The sequence below is a fragment of the Vulpes lagopus genome, chromosome 5 (genome assembly GCF_018345385.1).
Source record: "Vulpes lagopus strain Blue_001 chromosome 5, ASM1834538v1, whole genome shotgun sequence".
NCBI classification, from domain to species: domain Eukaryota; kingdom Metazoa; phylum Chordata; class Mammalia; order Carnivora; family Canidae; genus Vulpes; species Vulpes lagopus.
In genome coordinates this window covers 117,799,205-117,813,186 of record NC_054828.1, presented here as the reverse complement: position 1 = coordinate 117,813,186, position 13,982 = coordinate 117,799,205, and the positions used below count along the sequence as shown (strand labels likewise).

The window sequence follows — 13,982 nt, the reverse complement described above, 5'->3', positions numbered from 1 at the left end:
CTAGAGTAGCAGTTTGGTGCAGTATTTCTCTCTTGTCCACATACTACCAGGCAGTCAAGTCAATAGGCTTTTTGAAATTGGCAATTAGAAAGCAGTAGAATGATGGGATTTAGAATCTTATTCTACCTCCTTGCTAATCTAAATAAACCTTTTTTACATTTAGATTTCCTCTTTGGACCTCACCTCATCTTTAAGTTCCATTTTCCGCAGGGCCTGGATGGCAGCCTTCTGAATCAGCAGTGATGGCTCTGTACTCTGGATACATTTCAGGATGGAAGACGTGAGTCTTGGGGCTACTGTCTCCATGGTTCTGCCCATATTTCCAATGACCTGCATTGAAAAGAAACAAAGGCAAATCAAGTGCCGAAGGAGAAGTAGGGAGCGTCCAGGAAAATGCTTCTGAAGCAATGCATATCATACAGAAGATTGAAAGTACCCTCAGAATCAAGTAGGTGTGATCTTCGTTCCCAGTGCAGCTGTCTTGAAGCTGTTCCAACAGGTAATCAGCAATATTCAGCAGGTCCTGGGTCACCACGGGATTTGCCTTATGATAGCTACAGAATAAGAGTTAGGACTCAGCAAGCATGGCTAGGTTTATCTTAAAATACAAACTTGTGTGTGTAGATTTCTCAAGTCTTTGCTCTCAAAATGGCCAGTGGAAAAACAAAAGAGGATGCCTCTGAAAGTGGAGGGTGGGGTCCCATCTTAATACAAGGATGTGGGGTCTTTCTCAGCTCCTTGGAGGAGAACCAGTGTGAAACTCACTTGTTGACCACATGACTCAGAGCATATAAAGTGGCCCGGCTCTGCTGCTCCTGTGCTGTGCTGAAGATCTCCTGCAGTCTCTTGGCCGAGGGCTCTGGTGTCAGAGCCACCAGGTAGGTTACAACATCTATCAAGAGGGGATTGGCCTTCTCACTTCTCAGCCACTGGAGGATGTGAGTGTAACACTGGGATTGTCCGCACTGAATCAAGGCTTGTAAGGTGATGGGGCTGAGAAGGAAAAAGCAGAGAAGATTACACAGATCACCTTCAGGCAGCTCGGATATCCTTGGCCCATGATGCTCCCTCTGTCAGGAGTATCCCAATTTCCTGTGTTCAGTCTCCGAATCCGACTATCTTCCAAAATCCAACTCAAATCCCAGGAACAGGAAGCCTTCCCTATGAGCACTGTCCACTGGAGAAGAACCTTGGAGGAAAGTCTTAGATTTATCGCCAAAAGAGGACTGTTATTACTGCCCTTCATTCAGAACATAGAATGTGCCTGGCAAATACTGGCATGGCCTCATTTGGGTCCTTATTCCCTCCTCTAACCTTCTCAGCAGTTAGAGCGAGAGCCTTGAAGTCTAGAGAAATCACAATATTACTTGGTTTGCCTGAGTTCTTTTTCCACTAGCCTAGGCTTCCAGAGGGCATAGACTTCTTTTTCTCTCAAACTTTCCAAGGTGCTCACAATAGAATGAAGAATTAGAAGATACTCATCAAAATGTGGGAAATATTTTCCTCCCATTTTGACACACAAATGCATGTCTGCCTTGAATGCAGTGTGTGTGTGTGTGTGTGTGTGTGTGTGTGTGTGTGTGTGTTGCCCATGGAACTCTAAGCACGTTAGTTGATATTTCTCTATCCAGCAAACATTAACTGACCGCCTAGTGAAATAACTGGATTGATATTTTCTGCTTGGCTAGGGTTTGAAAGTTCAGCCATCTACCATAGGTGACACAAGAGATATAGCTGTAACCATTAAAGAAATACCTGGACACCTCCATCAGCTTTGGCAAGAGGGATGTGAGTGCCTCATTGTTGAGACCTCTCAGCTCAGTAACCAGTTTATTGAAGAGGTTAGCCCTCTGGGCATTCTGCTCTGAGACATGCAGTGTTTGCAGCTCCTGGATAGTCTTCACAATGGCCTCTGCTTGCTTTGGAGGTGATGTGGATTTGGTACTCTCAAAGGCAAGACCCACTTCCTTGGCACCTGGAAGGGGGAAAGTGTCAAAGGGATTTTTGCCTAACCCTACATTTCAACCATCTCATGGTCTACTGAAAACTGGAAATTAGGGAGTTATCAGCAGAGAAGAAAACTATGCTATACTCAATGCCTATTATGTATCTGGCTCCATGCTAAGTGTTTGACTTCAGTGTTTTTACTGACTCATCATACTATGCTCATGGGTTGCTATTATTCCTCAATTTAAAGATTAGGGAACTGAGACCCAGAGACGAGCAATTCAACTTGCCAAAGACATCTCAGTGTAAGAGGCAGAGCTGCAATTGAATCCAGGCTTGTCTGACTTTGATATCAGATTACGGGGAAAGACCCTTCTGTGTCTCTTCCATCATCCTGCTCTGACCTCTGCCAGGACAGAGGTTAATGTGGGAAATGTGAGGGAATAATGGGGGAAATGTTGTACAATGTATAGAGTACTGGCTTAGATTAGACCCGAGGGCTGGTTTTGCACTACTTCCAATATTCAGAGATGTTGGATACATCACAAGCCTCTCCATGTATCCTTTTTCCCTCTGTAGAATGGGTATAAAAGCACACATGTGCTTTTAACCTGATATCACAGGTTGCTGAGAACAATGAATGCATAAGACAGATTTAAATACAAGACAAATACAGGGTTAGGGTTGGACTAGAGATTGCTAAGGTTTCTTCCTGCTCTAAAGACCAATTCCTGATCCCAAAAGCCCTCTCCCACTTGTCTCACCTCTTCCAGGTCCTAGGCTTATTACAGTCAGATCTACCAAAGATAGACTTAGGAGGCCAATTTCATCTTTTTAAAAACTCAGGTAGCTTTGAGACACTTCTCCTTTTCCTTTATCGCATTGACACTTGACATTCTGAAAGGGACGTGCTTTCTCATTAGAGCAGCCCATAGCCAGAATGTCAAAACCCACATGACTCATCAGTCAGCAGACATTTCCCAGCCGTGATACATGGTGTGTCTTGGGCAGATTTCCCAGCCGTGGCAACTATGTGCATATAAAATCTTACCTTCATCAAAGAAGCGGCTGTTGATCTTAGGCGTGTCTTCAAGTTTCAAAGTCTGTGTAACCTGTGTCATAATCCCATACTTATTCCTGAACAAATAAAGCACATCATGTCATGGATGGTCAGCTCCCTAAAGTGTAATATTCTTTTCATGTCGAATGTCTCTCTCTCCACTTCTACCCAAATCCTGCCTATCATTCAAACCATTAAATGCAGCCTCCTTGGCCTCCTCCCCTGCTAATGAACACCATCCACCTCCTCTTGGTCATGCTAGCTGTCCTTCCATTGGAGAGACATTTGCACCTTACACCTTTTACCAGTCTGGAGTGCCCAGAGAGTAGGGACCAACACTGTGCCTAGAAATTCCCGTGTATCTCCCTTAGCAGAATGTCAAGAATAGAACGATTAATCAATAAACACTAGTTAATGGATTCAGTTTAAAAAATGGATTGGGATATATAAGTTCTCTACAAAGTCTTTTTAACCAGGGCAGCCTGCAATGATCCCTGGCTTTTTCTGATCCATAATCCTTAAAATATGGGTCTCAGATATATTGTGTTGGTCTCAAATTGTTTTGTGTACCTAAGATTTTCCTTCTGAATTGCCTGTTAGATTGAAAATGGAGACATGGATGGGCTCTGCTTTGTACCTCCTCATAGGCTCCTCCAGGCAGAGCCTCACCTAGATCAGGGCACTGAGAAACATTTGTCTCATATCAACTCTATAAATGATGAATCAGGGTGCAGAGGGTGACCTACTCATAAGAGAAAGGCAGGAACAGGTGCTGCTCCTTGCAGATGGCTTCTGACACATGTTTCTTCTTGGGGTCCAGAGTGTACTGGCAGGACTGGTTGCTGCTAATCAGAGTTGACAAGGGGCGGACCTGTGAATGAGATTGGAAAAAGCATTTTGATCAATTCCCGGGGCTTCAACCTGATTCTTCTGCCGTGGGCATTTGCCTTCGAGGGAGGTGGGCGATGGGAGTTCTGCACCACTAGATAAACTCAGTTAAAGAAGGGAACTTGGTACTTGACATTTAGACCAAGGGATGCAATAACTCAGCATCCCCAGAGCTTAGTCAAGCTGTAGACTCTTCTTATTCCATGCCAGTGGACCTCTCATCCTGCACAAAATGTATATAACCTGGTATTGTCCACAACCCCACCCACCACACATTAACACTTCACACACTGCTTCTTGAGTTTTCTTTGCCTAGAAGCCTGTCCTTATCTCTCCCTTTCACTCTTGTGTCTTTTGTATCTTTCATGCTCATGCTCCATATCCTCTATAAACATTTGAGGCTAGACTGATTGATGCTCTCCCACCATTCCTTCTAAGCAGATCTACCACCAGCTTTGCCCAGTGAACTATGTGAAGAGTGCTTTCTCCTTCTGGTCAGGCCTAGGAATGCTTGTCTGCACTGCTCAGTTTAGAACTTTATCAAGTATGCCATTTATTGTCCTTTATTGGCAAGTGTAGGAACCTCGTTCCTGGATTAGACTGTAAGTGCAAGGGGAAGGTCCATGGTTCATCTGCCACTGTCTCTGCCCCTCAGTGCTACCCATAGTGGGGCTGAGCACACAAGTATTAAAAAAAAAGACACATAAGCCAGTGCCTTGGCCTATTCTGATTATGGCCCTTATAGTCAATCAGACACCATCTTTTTGGCTTCAAGGACAATAACCAGAACATTGCCAAGTATGGCAGTGATTGCACAAGTCCTTCCTGTTTATTGAGATAAGCTGTGATTCATGTCCCAGAAGATTATAAGGCATTGGGCAAGCTCTGGTGCTACGTGACCCCTGTAGAAGTGATAGCAGAGAAGGTTAATACAAGGGGGTCACCTACACAGGACATAGAACATAGGTCAGGGGACTTCCTCAGACGTCAGATGCCTAGAACTGGGTACATCCAGCCCTCCTATAGGAAACAGCAGTAAGGTGGCTAAGCCCCAGAACCTTCTCAGGAATGGATAGTCATTACTCTTCAGTGATGGTGGAAGGTTTGATTCCAGTGACAGAATGACAGCAAGAAGGACAGAGCTCTGGACCAAGGAGTCAGGAACCTGATTCTAGTCTTGGCTCAATTAACTACAGGCCGTGTGGCCTTGGGCAGTCCTTTCCTGGTCTGGTCCGCAGTTTCCTGCTATAGTCTATATGAAGATGAGGCTGGGTTCATTCTTCCCTAAAATCCCTACCAGCTCTAATATTCCAGATTTAACAACCAAGAGGACAATACTCAGTGCAAGGAGCGGTGTGTATGTGAAACTTACCATGCCTTTGATCAAAGCAAGGGGGCTAACTCCTGTGCTGATGGGCTTGAAGTGGTCACACTTCTCCAGGTTCCTTTCAATGGATATTTCTGTTGCCACATTTGCCTTCCTTGCGTTAACAGTCAAGTCACTGGAACAGTTTCCATACACAGTATCCTATGAGAATAGAAGATACAACAGGTGTATTTGACATGGGAAAACAGCTGTAGGTGCTTTAGAGAGGCTGGGAAAGGAGTCTGGGAGGCAGGAGCAACATGGGCTGGGAAGGGACTTTCTTCCTCCAAGGCAGAGTGTGGGCCTTGCTGCTGCCTGGCTGGCCAGAGGTGGAGTGAGAAGGCCAGTTACAGGTGATTCTGGTTCTGAGGCACACCAGCTGGCCTCCTAGGACCCAGCCACCTCTGCGCTTGTATTCTGTGCTCTCAGAGGTTTTTCTCTACTGCTCATTTACAGCATGTATTCTAGTCTGCCTTGTGTTTTGGTTCTCTCCCCCGGTCCTGAGAACTCCTTGAGGAAGGGTCTCTGCATGACGCATCTCTGTTTTCTCCAAGTGTTGTATCCTATAGCACTCAGAACACAGTAAAGACTCAAGAAATATTCATGGGACTCAAATAAATCAAATTCTTTCTCAGATCGAAACTTGACATTCTTAAGAGAGGCTGGCAACAGATATAATTATTTTCTGTGTTTAAAATACACACAGGTTTTACTGTGTTAAACCTTGTGGGGATACAGAAAAAAAAAATCAAACAAAAGAGTAGCGTGGTCAGGACCTCTTAAGTATTGTTTTAAAATCAGGCTAACCTGCTGAGCCTGCTCAGGAGGATCCATTCCTGAGCCTAGGGGACAAGAAAAGGCTTGGGTCTTGCCGCCTCACCCCAGTACAGGGCCTCCTGCATAACTAGCCACGTAGTCAAGAACCCACTTTATGTACACAGTGGGACCTGGCTCAAATCCGTGAAGAGGAGCTCAAAGGGCCACTGTTATCAACTTTCTGAATTCTTACCAGAAACAACACTTGTTTATCTGCTTCTGTCTCTGGGGGAACCAGGAGGGCCGAAATGAGGCCCCGCTTGATGTTCAGGATGTGTGTAGGCTCTTCCTTCTCCGGGTAGAGTAAAACTTGCTTCCCTTCAGGAATGGCCAGTCTGAGCTCATACCTGTTGCAGAGAGAATAAGCTCACAGAAGTGTCCTTTCTCCACTGTGAGCTTGGTGGATGTAAGTGACGGAGCTTTGTGGCCTCCCCGACTGTGGTTTTTTTTTTTTTCCTCTCCCAATCTTTTCTTTATAAATGTACATTTTCCAAAAAGTATGCAGATTTGTGTATGTTTTTGGCATTCTTTTACTTCTTTACCTGTTTTTCTTGCCTCATGCATCCCTACTCTGTTTTCCACCCACACCAGTCTCTGCTGTCATGCTCCTCACGGAACAACCCACCGGGTATTCCATTTCTATCTCCACACTCAGGCGATCCCATCTAGAGGTATGGGGGTGGAAACATTTGCATATAAAGATTTTTTTCGTTTCTTGTTTTATATAGATGACATTGTATTTTCCACATTTTTTTCTATCTTGCTTTTCTCAATTATATGCCACAGAAATCCTTTGACTCATTTAGTATAGCTCTAACAGATTTTTTTTTCAAAGCTATAGAACTTTCTCATTTTATGGTTGCAATTTATTCAGGCCTTCTCCTATTTGATGGGATTCACTTTCTGGATTTTTTTTCTCCCCCACATGAACAACACTGAAATAAACACCCTCGTGCATAGATCTTCACACATTACTGCTTTTCTTTTCATGGGCTAGAGTCCCAGAATATTGAAATTGCTGTGTCAAAGGCAGTAAGTATTTCTAATTATAATAGATATTGACTGTTGGCTCTCATTTCCACCAGCAATGCATACGAGTACACTTTTCCTCAGAGGCCCACCAGCAACAGGCTCTTAGCTGTTTTAAATTTCTGTAATCTTATGGGTATAATGTGATAAATATCTTGTTGTAACATTAATTACACTTCCTGACTATTTGTGAATTTGAGCTTCTTTTCATACATTTGCTGGGTAATCACTCTTTTATATAGTCTGAGACCATGTCTGAAGCCTATATCAACTATGATCTTAGGGACCTCCCTTTGGGGACTTCCTTTTGGAAATTAAGGCTGCATCTGCTCTAGTTAAGTCAGAAGGAGGAGAAGGAGACCAGACATATCTCCTACAGCTCTACATCCTCGCAGAAAGTTCCAGACACTGCAGTGTAGGCCTGGGCAGTCTTGTGGTGGTCAAGAGCACGAATCCCTTTTGTTTGGAGAAAGGTAAATACCCAAAAGTAACTACCAGTCCCTCCTGTCACCACATCCCTGTCCCCCATATATATTCAGGTCCCAGGTAAAATATTGGTGAGAGACAAGCATCAAGGCTTACTCTGCAGAGAGAGGATTTGCTTTCATGTCTAATGTTTAACAAATCAAAAGATGGGCAGAGTTTCTGATGCTCCCCGATCAACAGACCGATTATTGCTGCCTGTATTTGCACACACTTAGGACACTACCAACTGTGATTTGGACTTGAGGCAGGGGTGATGTTCATAATATTTACAACAGGTGCAATACAGACACTGGTCAGTCAGAAGGCATGCCAGCCGTAAACACCAGGATGGCCGTGTCACTGTGCACTGGCAGGACACTGGCCCTGGGTGGGGACCTGGCACTCGCTGGACTCCTCGAGGCTGGGCCTTGCCACCCCATGTGTAGGCCACACCCGCAAGTCCTGCTGGACCCTCCCTAAAGACCATGGGCTACCTGTCTTGTTTAGTTCTTTAAACAAGAGTTCACTTGTTTAAATAAACCTTCTTAGCTTTATTGTCTCAAGGAGTTTTAAAGCATGGGAATTTTTAGAAACACATTTAAATGATAATTAGGGGCACTTCACTAGGGGAGGGTAAATACTTCCCTCTTTTTTTGATTTTTGTGACAACTTAGCAATTCCCTAACCCACGATGAATACAGAATAAAATACTTATCTTCACACACATGCCTCATATGAACACATGCATTCATCCGTCCCTGGGTGCACGTGCACATGTGTACAAGTGCACACGCACATGCACACACACATGCACAACACATCCAATGATTCCCAGAGCTCAGAAGGTTACACAGGCCCACGCCTTACTTGGACATGGCGGCAGCAAACTCCTCAGAGTTCTTGGTCTTATGCAGGGAGGGCCTGCCCTTTGGGTTGAAGCCATTCCCCTCCTTCAGGGTACACTGGCTTGTCCTGACGATGAAGTTGCAGAGCTGAGGGACCTCCAGCTCAACCTGGGAAGAGGGTAGCAGTACATGAAGACCGTCCCTCAAGAACAGGAGACCCCTCACAGCCCAAGGCTTACTTCCTAATCAGGACACCAAAGGAAATACAGTTGGGGACCACTGGTTAGACGGAATGCAGTCTAGGAGCTAGAGGAAGAACAACGGGAAGCAGGAAGAAGGCTATCATTGGTTTCAACAGCAAATGTCTCCTTCATGTCACCAAACAACCCAACCAATCCAACTGTCTGTAACTATTGGGGCCTATTCAGAGCTTCATGTATTGCAGGAGCTTATGGAGATCCCTAGTGGTTATCCAACACTGTTCAGGAACTTTCTGCAATAACTGAAATCTTCTACTTTTGCCCTGTCTGATATGAGAGTCGTTAGCCATGGGCACTTGAAATGTGGCTGGTATGATCAAGAAGCTGAATTTTAAGTTTTACTCAATTGAAATAGCCACATGTGGTCAATGGCTACCTCACTTAACATAGACTATGGGGCCCTAGAAAGAAGAGGTCAGTTTCCCAGCTTGACTTCTCTTTCCCACATGACCCCCAATAGTGGCCCTTAGATCCATCCCTTATGAACATGCACATAAGTAAAATCATTCCAGCAATAGAAAAAGTTTTGAGAACAAACTGCATATTTAAATTTTTCTTTCTTTTTTTTTTTTCTGTTTGTCTTAAGCAAAGATTCTGTTTGGCTGCGAATATAAACACTGCACCCCAGAATGCTTTCCTGAGATGGCCATCTCCCTTGGCTTACCACCCACTGGGTTTCTCTCATCTTGTTAAATCTACCGTTCTACAATGCTGATATTTTAGATCATGTATTCCAGTTACATCTTGGAAGCTAATGGAAAAATAAATCTGGTTGGCAAAATTTTTTGTAGCAGAAAACTCCGCAGAGTGGCTAACTTTCAAACGTAGGGACAGTTCCTTGCTTTGTGATTATAGCAGTCCTGCTGTGACCCGGGTTTGCAAGGCCAGGAGCCCCAGCTTCCTTAGTGGCTCTTCCTCTCCCCTCATACCTTGCAGTTGATCCTGGTGGCACTTCTTGAATCAGCGGTCCCAGGGATACTGCTGGAACTCTCAGCCTCATAGTTGTATACGTACTTCCTGAGGTGCTTGAAGCGAGTTGCACCTTCTAAAATGGGGACAAATAAGTCAGCCTCATAGCAGATAACTCCCCCAAGGATAGTCTATTCTAGGAAGCGAGGGGTAGTGACAAAGACCATAAAAAGTGGTAACTAAACTCCAATTGTTATTGTTATTATTTTTAAAAGATTTTATTTATTTATTCATGAGAGAGAGAGAGAGAGGCAGAGACCTAAGCAGAGGGAGAAGCAGGCTCCCTGCGGGGACCCTGATGTGGGACTCGATCCCAGGACCCCAGGATCACGACCTGAGCTGAAGGCAGATGCTCAACTACTGAGTCACTCAGGTGTCGCTCCAATTATTATTTAAAAAAATTTTTTTCCCAATTATTTTTAATTGACTTTGCATTATCCTTAATTTCCCTTTACAGATTTAACTTCTCTGCTATGGTTTATTGAGGCTGTTTAAATTTGCCAGTAATTTTTGAATGTATCATGGGGTGCAAGGAGGGGAGAGGTAAACAGTGGAGCCCAGAAAGTCTACGGAGAGACGGTGGATTAACAGTTGGCCTCGTAAAGCAAATACCTCTAACGCCTGTTCCGCTTGAAAATACCATGATTCTGTGGCTCCTTTTTTTTTTTTTTTGGTTCTACCAAATCCAAGGTTCATTAAGTTTTCGGGGTAGCTGACTGTCTTAAGAGAAATTCCGAGAAGGAATTTCCGGAGTTTCTCACCGTGCTTGAGAATTTGTCGAACAGTTTGGGAAAAAAAAACAAAACAAAACAAAACATTTGGGGCCCGAGCCCCGGTGCAGTGACGCCAGACGGCCACGCGATGGCAGTGCTGCCCCAGCAGAGGCCACGGCCTCCGGCTCTCAGGACACTGGGTACCACCCGAAGGCCGCTCCTTTGACCCGTGGAGGTCAGGTAAATACTTAGGAGCGGGGGTCTGGATTTGTGCACAAAGGTTAAAGTCAGCATTTCCTCACCCTCATGTGCTTCGAATCAATGATTAGCCACGGATAAACAGACGGTAATGTGATGTCTCTTGGAAGTGTCCCTGGGCCCACTGCGTGACAGCCCCTTCCCTACCCTGCCCCCAGGCCCAGCTCTTGGGACTGAACATCAATGCAGGGAGAAGAGAGTCGAGATCCCGGGGGGTGGGCAGAGTCTCGGGGAACTGGCCTCTGGGGGCTCAGGGGGGTGCACCCATCAGACCGCCCCGGCGCGGGGGAAGGGCCTTACTTGCGCAGCCGGGGCTCGCACTCTCCGGCGCCTCGTCTTCTGCAAGAAAAGGGGAAAGGGCGCGTGGGCTTCCCGCGACTCCCCGTGGGGCCCGGGGTCTCCCGGGGCGGGGAGGGCACCGCGGAGGGCAGGCACCTGGCGCTCTGCAGGGAAGGCGGTTCCGGGGAGCCGGGCCCGCGGGGCGCCCACCCCCCCCCGCCCCGGGGCTCAGCCCCCCCCGGGCTCAGTCCCCCCCCCGGGCTCAGTCCCCCCGGGCTCAGCCCCCCCCGGGCTCAGCCCCCCCCGGGCTCAGTCCCCCCGGGCTCAGCCCCCCCCCGGGCTCAGCCCCCCCCCGGGCTCAGTCCCCCCGGGCTCAGCCCCCCCGGGCTCAGCGCCCCCCCCCCCCCCCCCCCCCCCGGCTCAGCGCCCCGCACTCACGAGCCCAGGCGCGGGGGGCGACCAGCAGCAGCAGCAGCAGCAGCGCGGGCCTGGGCGGGCCCATGCCGACGGGGGGCCCGGGGGCTCGGGGGCCCGGGGGCTCGGGGGCTCGGGGGCTCGGGGCCCGGGGGCTGGGGGCGGCTGGCGGACGCTGGCGGGAGGCTCCGGGCCGCACCCGCAGGCGGCCGCCCCGCACCAGGAGGGAATGCGCCGCCCGCGCCCGCGCCCGCGCCCGCTTTATACCAGGCGGCCCGCGGCGCAGCGCCCGGCTCCGGGGCGCGCAGGCCAATTGCAAAAGGTCCAAAGGGCGGGCGGCCTGTTTGCTCCTGCAGCCCGGGGCGGGGCCGGCGAGGGGCGAGCGCAGACCGCCAGGCCGTCGGGGCGCCCGGAGCTCCCCAGGTGCCCGCGCACCCCCGCGCCCCCGCGCCCGCGCCCCCGCCGCCCTTGCAGCCGTTCCGAGCCGCCCCTCAGCAGCCCCTCGGTGGGGCCCTGTCCGTCCCGTCCCGTTCGGGTCTGGGGGCTGCGGGGGGAGCCCGCCGGGAGCAGCGGGCAAGGGCGGAGGCCCGGAGAGCGACCGGCTGCGGTCCGGGACCAGCCCCAGGCCGAGGAGCCCGCGCGCCCACAAGGGCAGGACCCCCCGCGGGTGCCTCCCCCGTCGTCGCGGGAGATTGCGGCGAGGAGAGGAGGCTCTTCCAGCCCGGCCCGGCTCCTGGAGGACCGTGGGGCAGCCGCGGGCGGGCGGACCCCACGCGCCCCACAGCCGGGGCCTCCTCCACGGACCCTCCCCTTCCTCTGCGGGACGTTTGCCAACCCCCCCCCCCCCCCCCAGCTGGGGGATCCCGCACCGGGATCAGCTCCACTGACTCCACTGACCCAGTGGCCGTCTGGAGTGTGATAGACTGGCCTGTGGCCAGGCCCCTCCAGTCCGCCTGGTGACAGATGCCATAGACGGGAGGCTGCAGGCAGGCACCAGGCAGGCCTCGGAGTGCAGCGGGGTGAGGGGTTACAACGATTGCTGGAGAGGTCCAGGGCAGGGGCGTGCGGAGCCCCGAGCAGGGCTGCAGGGCCGGGGCGGGGAGCCCCAGTGATGAAGAGGGGACGGCGACTACCCCATGTACAAAAACGCCTATTGCACAGGCCAGTGCTTCTTTGTCACAGGCTGGTGCTTCTGTATCCAGGTGGAATAAAGTTCCTGTGTTCGGGTCTTCTGGGGGTGAGGAGGAAGGTTCCAGAAGGGTTCCTTCCCGGTCTCTCACCGGGGACACCTACATCTGCCTTGTTCCTGGCACTTGCATCCACATTTCTCTTTAGCCAGGAACTCCTGGGGTGCCTGAACTCCCCGCGGGGATCAGCTGCTTTGCATCCACACTGGTTGGCCTTACCTGCATCACTGAATTGTGAAAGGTCTGGAAAAAGTATCCACCCCCAAGCCCCAGTTCTCTGAGCATTTTATTAGAATGGCTTTAGGACTGACTTCCCGCAGGAGGAGCTGCTGTTCCTATTTTGGGACATGCGTGTTCAATTTAAAGTGAATGGGTGAAAGTTTTAGGCATTCAGAACCAAAAGGAGATGAGGAATGAGGTCTCTGTGCTACTGTCAGTCAACAGAGAGCATAATTTTTGTGATGGGGGTATCAAAAGTGAATATGGTAACTTGGATGCAGGGAAAACTGAGGGGGTCTCTGGATGCTTCTGAGCTGTCACCATCTCTAAAAGAGAAAGCCCAAGACTTGGAAGTATGGGTGTCAGCTTCTCTGTTTCCCTCATTGCCTCTCAAAAGTCACCCTCTGCTGGTCTTCCTCCCCTGACAGGGTCCAGGACAGGAGCACCACGGGGCCAATGTTGAATCGTTGAGTTGACCTGAGTACACTCACAGCAATACTGGGAGGATTAATGCAACGAAACTTCTTAGATTACAAATCCATTTAGACCCTTTGTCAAAAGCTATTTGAAAACGTAGTGTTACTTGTGACCACAGGTATCACCCTTCATCCCTTTCTTTTGAGTAAAACATTTCTCCTCAACAACTTCTAAGTTCCAAGGATATCGACTAGTTTTCATGGAGACATCAAATAGAATTAAGATTCAGGAAATCTTAAGGTATAAGCTACTCATTGAACAGAAAAAGATACTCATCCAGAGAGTTTAGCTGATATAAAGGAAACCAGTGTGAATATTAGACTCAAAAAGACCAGAGGTATAGTCCTGGCTTTCTTGGGAAGTTTGTAACCTTGAGCAAGTGACTCTACCTTCCTAAGCTTCTGTGCAGTCATCCCTAAAATAGGATTAAAAATATCTACCTTCCTCCGAGGTATTTTTGTAAATGAAACAATTATGTAAATAATTGCACTGATAGCATGACACCTGTCCCCCTTCCCCCCTCCAAAAAAAGAAAAAGAAAGTAATTTACTTGTTATGTGTGTATTAGAGCGGAAGTATTTTTGTAGCATACCTACTGAACTAGTTAACCCTGCTGTATACAGAGGCAGAGATGAATTGAACAAAAACAGGAAATCCGAGCTAAGGAAAAGCAGAAGCAGAACAGAGCATCCAGGAGGGCTGTGCATAGATGTGGCTGAGCATCCATTTGTCTCTTGATGATTCCTTACATTTCTGAGTATTTGAAACCACTGGCTTTTCTGAGGCAAAT

General features: G+C 48.6%; 1 protein-coding gene across 2 annotated transcripts in view; it reads right to left on the bottom strand.

Moving 5' to 3' along the window:
• The window catches only part of APOB (apolipoprotein B), a 37,461-nt gene extending 25,992 nt beyond the window's left edge, over window positions 1-11,469 (bottom strand). For both annotated transcript variants that reach the window (XR_005987748.1, XM_041754595.1), the window contains exons 1-12: window positions 11,334-11,469; window positions 10,917-10,955; window positions 9,606-9,721; window positions 8,439-8,584; window positions 6,271-6,424; window positions 5,268-5,423; window positions 3,754-3,878; window positions 2,999-3,084; window positions 1,756-1,975; window positions 766-993; window positions 437-554; window positions 184-330 (exon numbers count right to left, since the gene is read on the bottom strand). Coding sequence is in view for 1 of the 2 variants with exons in the window: in XM_041754595.1 (XP_041610529.1) it covers window positions 184-330; window positions 437-554; window positions 766-993; window positions 1,756-1,975; window positions 2,999-3,084; window positions 3,754-3,878; window positions 5,268-5,423; window positions 6,271-6,424; window positions 8,439-8,584; window positions 9,606-9,721; window positions 10,917-10,955; window positions 11,334-11,397 (1,599 nt within the window). In the remaining variant the exon portion in view is untranslated. The remainder of the gene's footprint in view (window positions 1-183; window positions 331-436; window positions 555-765; window positions 994-1,755; window positions 1,976-2,998; window positions 3,085-3,753; window positions 3,879-5,267; window positions 5,424-6,270; window positions 6,425-8,438; window positions 8,585-9,605; window positions 9,722-10,916; window positions 10,956-11,333) is intronic.
• Between the last annotated feature and the right edge of the window lie 2,513 nt (window positions 11,470-13,982).